Raw genomic sequence first — 8,732 nt, 5'->3', positions numbered from 1 at the left:
TGGAGGAGGAGAAGAAGAAGAAGAAGAAGAAGAAGAAGAAGAAGAAGAAGGTAAAGATAAAAATTAGATACTGTAGTAATAGAAGCAGTACAACAGTTACAGTATTAATAGTAGCAATGGTGTAGTAGTAGTAGTAGTAGTAGTAGTAGTAGTAGTAGTAGTAGTAGAAGGCAGATAAAATACTCACGACTGAGCTATACAACAACATGCAATACCAAAAAGGAGGAGGGCCAGTAAGACGAACAGGATCACTAAAACCATGATGAGCAGTAAGGAAAAGTTGTCTTCTGAGTCGTCTGATGTCTGAGCAACCTTGTAAATATATATCATCATCATCATCATCATCATCACCATTATCATCATTGTTATTATCACCATTACCACCACCACCACCATTAGTACTATCACCACTCCCACAACTTCTCTCTTATTGAGTCTTCATCGAGACCACATAACACATCCAATCTTCAGCAAGTTCTCATTAATCCATCACCAAATCCTCTACAAGTTGTCACCAAGACCTCCTCAAAACTACACCAAATACTCATCAAGCCTTCACCAAACCCCCACTAAATACCCTAGAATATAGATTTCTTTATTAAGCCACACAGGGCCAAACACAGCAGGAACAATACAATGTAGAATTTTTCTTTTCAAAACTGATCAATAGGGTTCGAAAACGTTTTGGAACAACTGAAATTCTCAAATGAGGGAGAAAATAAAACACTGACTAGGGTTATCTGTGAAATAAAACTCTACAAAAAAAAAAAACACAGTTACCTCGGTAAAAACCATGAGAGAAAAGTGCCTTTTGTCTTTTTGTTCTATAGGTTCATGTTCAAAGTATGTCCATCATTCATGCGTACCACCCTTGCTACATTCACCCACCTTTTATTGAAGTTTTCATTAGATGAAACTTCCCTCTACTCTCACTTTCCTTTTCAAGTAATACTTGAAAAAGTTGATGAGAAGTTGGCTAGAGAGGAAAGTATTTGTCTCTAAGCCTTTCAAGCAAGTCCACCCTAGAATATGAGTTCAACCATTAAAGGAATGACCAATGATACAAAGCTATCTGTTTGTGAGTCTTCATTCTATAGTATTCCATTGACTACTTCCATTCGACAATCTGCTCATTCAGAGCCAGCTGAAGCAACTCAACAATAATGATAATGTTTGTTCTACTCATACTTCTCATGGTTAGCCCAACACCTACCATCTCCACTGGCTCAAACACATATTGTCTTGAGTCTACAAAGAACCTCTAAGTGTTTGATCTATCTGCTAGAAATAGCAACCAATTCTAATTCAGATAACACCCTACTGTTTTAATAAAAGAAAGACATTAAATAATTGGTTTTTGTATCTGGTTTGCAAGATTCCACTTGTGAATTAATGTGCTGAAACAAATTTTGTTGTGTCTGGGGAGACTCATGGTGCCTAAATATAACACACTCACTGGTTCAATTTCCACTTATTTATTTATTCTTTCTATTTATTTCAGAAATCTTTCTTGTTGCCACATTTTCAACTGTATCAATGTATTTTGACTGTCCATCTGTGCTTTACCCACGATGACTTTCCCCAGACACAACATTAAATAACGTCACTCTAAATACAATATTTATGAATAACAGATGGATTAGTCACATCTGGAACACATTTAGTCTGTTAGATTAAGGCCAACCTAGGATTAAACAATAACACTGGATATGGAACATGGAGTAGGCTGCTTAAAGTATTTCTCTGGCCACACCTGAAAATTTTTTGCTTAATGTTGTTATTATTTAATCCCAGGTCAATCATTTTTGCACAGACTTCAGATCAGAGGTATTCCAACCATGATACTCAAATCACATCCTAACATTTAAAAAAAAAGTTAAAGACTCATTAGATAATGTGGTCCTAGTATCTAGAACTATATTATCAAATGTCTATCACTTTTTTAATATGATAGAATGTGATTTGAGTGAAATTTAGGTGCTGTTTCTATCATCCCATTTTTGGCTCATTATTTTATATTTTTTATATATTTATTTTTATTAATTTAAATATTTATCTAATCAAAAGAACAGTATAATTATTTCAACATACCTTTATTTTCTGTATGTAAATCCCGCTGAATGTTGGTTCATCCTCTGACTTCTCCTTGTTTAGCTGAGACACTGCACTCCCTGCTCCCTTCACAGTATATTTCCCATCTTTACTTCCAATTATATATATAAACACATCTGACCTTAAGAGGGAGATAAAATACAGGAAAATAAATAAATAAATAAATTGTTTCTTGCTCTTTATCTTTTGTGTTAGGTGTCTTGGGATCTGTATCATAATGTTAGGTTTTTGGAGTTAGGCTGACCAGAACAAATTGCTGGGAGTTTAAGGCTCAATGTTTTTGGTTTGATACTGCTTAGATTGTTAATACAGCTGTGATTGTGTTACTAGGTCAATATAAGTAGAACTGTGTCACAGGGTTAATGCTGCAAAGATAGCATTACTGAGTTAATATTGCTGACAATGAGTCATTGGTTTGATAATGCTGTGACAGAGTCTTCAGGGTTAACCTTGTTGAGGTATTATTATTGGGTTAATTAGTATGAAATATCATTGCTAAGGATTTGTTGTTATGTTGATATTCCTGAAGCAATATCTCTGAGTTAATATTTCTGAATCAGTATTACTAATTGAATGTTACTGTCATGGTTAACCTGGTTAGCATTACTAAGGAAGTGTAGTTGCATTAACATTGCCAGGGACAGTATTAGAATGTAAACATTGTTAGGACAATACTACAGAGATAACATTGCTGGGCAAGTGTCAATGGGCTTTTCTGGGTTAACACTAATGGGGAAGTCTTATGTGATTAACAATGAGAGGGTTAGTAATCACAGGGTGAAAATTTATGGGCAATGTTATCAGGTTAATATAACCAGAACACTGTTGCTGGGTTAATAGAGTAAAGGCAATATCATTGGGTTTATGTAGATAGATCTAACATTGGGTTAATATAGTTGATATAGCTGGTGCTGAGTCACTAAATTAATATTGATGGGAAAGTGTCATTGGGTTAATATTGCAAGAGTAGTGAAAGGTCTGTAGTGTCAATGCTGCTAGAACAGTATCACTGGGTCAATGTCAATAGGTCGATATCATTGACTTGTAGAATTTCTATTTGATTTATGCAGAAGGTCAGCTTTAACTTCTATGAAAAGTAGTCTATGATTTGTATGACTCAACAGCTTGATAAATAACAAGTAAATGATTGGTTATTTTTAGAGTAATAACATGTTGTATGAATAATTATCATCATAAACCTACGAGGGAATGCTGAAAAGTTCCTGACTTTAAGGATATCATTAACCTTCCGAGTTCTTTTACAGGGAATAGAAGAACTGAAGGACTGGTGCAATAAGTGTGTGAATCTGAGAGGGGAAAATGTTAAATATAATCATAATTAATTGATCCTCCTGTATTTTCTTTTACCCAAAGCCAAGAACTTACCATGCTTACTATTTAGCTCCAGTTATTGCAGTGTTAAATAGCTGAGAAATAGATATATTCCCTGGATATCACAGTTAACAGTCCTTAATGATTTAGTATCTATTCATGATATAGTTAGATGTGCTGAGGCAATGTTTAGAAACACAACAGAGGAAATGAAAATTAATTCTTCCAGCAGAAGATGATCTGGTAGCTGGTCCTGAGGAAGTTAGGTGGACTGAGATAATGTAGAATAAGATCTTAGAAAGGCAGCAAAGTGGAATGAATAGAATGCCTCTCTCTCTCTCTCTCTCTCTCTCTCTTTGAGTTAGCTATGACACACTGAGACAAGTCATGGGGGACCAGTCATGATGCTCTTTGCTCCAGAAATGAAGAAGTGTAGAGCAAAAGACTAGAAACGTCTATTCTCAAAGAAAAACTGATAACTGAAATCTTCCAAGAATGGCCCTATGAGCAGGACAACATAAAAGAGAAATTAAGAAAGAAAATACAGTGGAAAATGTAGTCATAAGTATACGATGCCAGAGGAAAGGACAGAATATTATGGATGAAATACCTTTGAGCATAAGTCTACCTGATCAGAGTCAAGCAACAATATGTTCACTTTGACAAAAATAGCTGTCAACTCTCACTCAAATCATGACCTATCATAAAAATAAAGATAGGCACATTGCTTTTGAACAGGGTTAAACAAAAAATAACAACAGAAACTTATGTTCCTTACAAATAGTTCTTCAACTTACCAGTGAGTATTCATTAATCCATTGGGTAGAATGTGCTCTCGTATTTCTGATATACAAATGTAGCTGTTATCGGACTTTTGTGAAAGTAATCTATAAGAAAGAGAAATGATCCAAGAAAATCTATGATAATCATGTACAAATTATCCAACTACGTCCCACTCAATCATTCTTCATATCTTTAAACCCTAACCCTGAAAATGTATTTTATAATGATGATTACTTTTGACCATATATATATATACATGACCAAAAACACTGCTCAGTTTATCACACATCCTAAATCAGTAAGTCAAAGCTTACATGTCTCTAAAAGCAACAAGTTTGCTGAAGTAATGAACACACTGGCATGTTAGTTCATCCACCTACACTGAAGATATGAAGTAGAAAGTGTAAGATATGATAGGGAATGGATGAGAGAAGGGGTGAGAAAGAAAAGAAAGGGAGGAAAAGGAAGAAAGGAAACAAGGAGGGAAAGATGGAGGGGAAGAAAGATAATTATGTGGGAATTCTGTTGAGCAGACAGCAAACATATAGTCAATCAATCTGCAAAAAATAGCAGCCAAAAATTTCGCTCTTTCATTTTAAATGACAAGTCTATTGAACAATGGAGTTCCTGATTTATAATAACAGTAGATTTATCGAATGCTCTGAGTGTTTTTACCTGCACTTCATCTAAACAACATCAACAATACTTGTACAACACACTACATGTTCTCCAGCAAATATAGCAGCTTCACTCTTTTCTAACTCTTTTTACTCATTTCTGATTCCTTTTCTCTTATCTCTTTCCTTCTTCACCCTCTTTATTTCTTTTTTCTCCTCTTCTTTCATTCTCTACCCGCACTCTTCATTCTCTCCTCTTGTGTGTCTCTCTCTCTTTTCTCTTTCAGTATCGTAGCCCATGTCACATTCAGTGTCACACCTATTATAACACTTAGTGTCACACCCAATATTGCATCAGTATCTCCACTGATGCTAAACCTAATGTTTCACCCATTTTAATATCCAGTATCACACCATCCTACATCACAAATTATGTCACACCCAATGTTACAATATAGTGTAACAGAAGATCAGATTACTTACTTTTTTATTTGTGGTACAAAATAGTGAACATCTGTTGATGGTTGAGTTACAACTACTTTCACTGCTTGACTTTTTTCTGTCACAAATATCTGGAAAAGAAAATATATCAGTAATGATGATGATGATGATGATGATGATAATGGGTGTAGTAATATTGGCTGTGGTGGTGATAAGAGGAGGAACTACTACATATACTATTGCACTGCACTACACTATGGAATGGTATCTAGTCACTGTTGTCTGAGACCACACTACACCTACAATGCACCATATTACAGCGTACTAAACAACACTACACCTCACTGCACTACATTACTCAACTTTACACTACACTTCCTAGCTCTATGCTACACCATACCTCACCACCATACACTAAAGTATGCCATAGTATTTCTATATTACCTCATTTCTATAATCATCATCACCACCATCATCCCCTTTTTACATTTCTATGTCTAAAAGATTGGATAAGTCACTATTGCTCTTCTACACAAGTCAGGAGACCCCATCTCATTCATAAGTTTCGTTTTTGGCTTGGTTTCTATGACTGGATGCCCTTCCTAACACCAACCACCAAACCAAGAATAATTTAATTCAACATCCACTTTATCACTTCTACTGGGAGTTTTCTTTCATAATTAAAGCAAACCAACATTCCATCTTATTTTCATTCCTCTGCTTTCAGATTTCAAATGCCACTTCAGTCAACTTTGTTTTCATTTTTCCAGGTTTGGTAAAATTAGTACTAATAATATGCTGGTAGTGAATTAATCAAGCAGTGAAGAACCCCTATGCTTCATCTTCCACAGAAATTGGTTTTATACCTGGCTAAACTAATTTTTTAGTCTAACTCTTATTATTGTATTAAATAATCTAAAGATTAAGGGTAGTGCTTTTGCATCTATGATTCCCTAACCAAAACCACTCTACCACTAGCTCCAACAACAGCAATAACAGGCTATGGACACATCTTCTTCCACAAGAACAAAACAAAAGAAACAAAAAATAACAGCAATTTAAGCCAATGAGACAACTTCTATTGCAACAAATGTGGAAGCCTTTAAATGAGATGTTTTCTATACTATTACAACACATCTGTGGGCAAAATATTGTCTGTAAGTTTTTGAGATAAGTCACTAAATGCAAGGATATTTAGAAAACTGGAATGTTTTAATGCACTGCATCAAAGCATTGTATTTCTTTGAGGTAAATGCTATGTGTGCACTCATCTTTATTCTTTTTTTTATTTTAATAATTGCATCTATCAGGTCATCCCATAAGTTCTGTCCGATCTTACCGCTTTTAAAATTCAATGAAATTTAATAGTATTTTAGGATGTCTAATGGAATTAAAAATTATTTTTATGCATTTGCATACATTTAAACTAGAATTAAAGTTTTGCATACATTTAAACTAGAATTAAAGTTTCTTTGATTAAAACCCTTTCTAACATGTAAGTATCCAAAGAGCATTTAAGGCACATAATGTTTTATGAGTACAAAAAAAGGAAACTCTGCAGTCGAAGCGCCTCGAAACATACACTCAGTTTATGGGAAAGAATGCTTGAATGAAAGAACTTGCAGAAGATGGTTTGCAAAATTCAGAAGTGGAGATTTCAGCCTTGAAGATGAAGATCGAATAGGACGTCCAGTTGAGTTTGATGATAAGCTCCTTGAGGCATTACTTGAAGAAAATCCTGCATTATCAGTTGCAGAATTGGCAATAAAGCTTAGTTCAAACCATACAACTGTTCAGTGTCATCTTCAACAACTTGGAAAGGTTCCTAAACTTCGAAAATGTGCGTCTCATGAATTGTCTGAAATCCCGAGTTGACGTCTGCTCTTCTCTCCATTCTTGAAAAATGGATCTTCTATTGAAATGTTAAATGTCATAAACAGTGGCTTGGTAAAAGGGAAAAAGCTCAACCACAACCAAGAAGGGAATGTCATAGAAAAAGGTTCTTCTCTCTATCTGGTGGGATTGCAATTAGAGCGTTTGAACCAAGCTTTGAAGAAAAAGACCCACTTTAGTGAATCAAAAAGGAATGATATTTCATCAGGACAATGTGCAACCCCACACTGCAAAGATCGCATCACAGAAGATCGAAGAGCTTGGTTGGGAAAAAATTTCTCATCCACCTTATTCTCCTGACCTTGCTCCTTCAGACTACCCTTTGTTTCGTAGTTTACAAAATCATTTGGGGGACATAACTTTCGCAAGCTAGGAGGAGATCAAAACTGACGTTTCAGAGTTCTTCGCTTTGAAACCAAAAGAGTTTTACATTGATGGGATTAAAAAGCTTGTAAATAGATGGAAGGAAGTCATAGATAATCAGGGAAAGTACACTGATGATTAAATTTCAATTAAATATAACATGTGATCAGTTGTTTTCTTTATTCAAAATTCGGACAGATCTTATGGGATGACTTGATATATATATATAGATATATAAAATAAAACTTTAAAACTTTAAAAAATGCTGTTAACGTGGCATAATACTTTTAACATCTTATTCAGAGTGTTATATATTGAAAAAGGTTGAGAACTACTACCCTATATAGTTGCTTGACCTGTTAGAAATAACAGCCAAATCAGCTTCAAAAAGCATGCAGGTCAAAGTTTACTCAATTTGGGTTCTCAAACTTTTTGACTTGCGGACCCTTTTATATTTCAGGCTTTACCTTAGGGACCCCCTTATAAACGCCTATGAAATTTATACATAAATATTTGCTTAAAATAACATATATTTTTACATTTGTTTATTTAACAGTATTTAACAAATAGGTTTATTGTCAATTAAAAGATTTCGATTAAAAACCATATATAAAATCAAATTGCCCATAAAAAGTAATTACTGTTCACGGACCCCCTGTCTTGTCCTTGCGGACCCCCTGTGGTCCGTGGACCACAGTTTGAAAACCACTGCTCTAGGGGATAAACAAAAACAAGACAAACTCACCAGTCCTTTGGCTGTGTCGCTTGCATTTTTAGCTGCCGTATCATTAGCTATAATATCCATGAGGAACACAGTATCTTTATATTGATTCATTGATTCTTGGTTCCGAATGATACCATTTTTCTTCCCAATAGTTAATATTTGTTTCTTGACAGTTGAGCCATCTTGTGTTCGAAGATTGGCAAATGAGTATTCTAATTCATTTGAGTTAAGGTCTTTATCAATGGCCTTCACAGTAAGGATGCTTCTCATGAGGCCATCATCAACTGAAATACCTGATTGAAATAAGCAGAGAAAAGGTGTTAGAAATAAGAAGCTTGTAAAGAGGATTTATAAACGATATCAGGAGGATAAAATTGGTAGGGCATTAGACAAAATGTCTTGTAGTTTGAAATTAGAACTGATATATCTTCCAAGAATGGCCCAATGAGTAGCATAACACAGGAGGA

At 34.8% G+C, this 8,732-nt stretch overlaps 1 protein-coding gene across 8 annotated transcripts in view; it reads right to left on the bottom strand.

Moving 5' to 3' along the window:
* LOC106879350 (cadherin-87A) overlaps window positions 1–8,732 on the bottom strand; it is a 72,899-nt gene that overhangs the window by 28,798 nt on the left and 35,369 nt on the right. For all 8 annotated transcript variants that reach the window (XM_014928859.2, XM_052978646.1, XM_052978648.1 and 5 more), the window contains exons 19-23: window positions 8,287–8,558; window positions 5,328–5,416; window positions 4,242–4,331; window positions 2,092–2,233; window positions 188–312 (exon numbers count right to left, since the gene is read on the bottom strand). In XM_014928859.2, coding sequence (XP_014784345.1) covers window positions 188–312; window positions 2,092–2,233; window positions 4,242–4,331; window positions 5,328–5,416; window positions 8,287–8,558 — 718 coding nt within the window. The remainder of the gene's footprint in view (window positions 1–187; window positions 313–2,091; window positions 2,234–4,241; window positions 4,332–5,327; window positions 5,417–8,286; window positions 8,559–8,732) is intronic.

Source organism: Octopus bimaculoides, chromosome 2, assembly GCF_001194135.2.
Source record: "Octopus bimaculoides isolate UCB-OBI-ISO-001 chromosome 2, ASM119413v2, whole genome shotgun sequence".
NCBI classification, from domain to species: domain Eukaryota; kingdom Metazoa; phylum Mollusca; class Cephalopoda; order Octopoda; family Octopodidae; genus Octopus; species Octopus bimaculoides.
The sequence above is the reverse complement of the archived record's forward strand: the minus strand, read 5'-3'. Positions and strand labels throughout refer to the sequence as shown.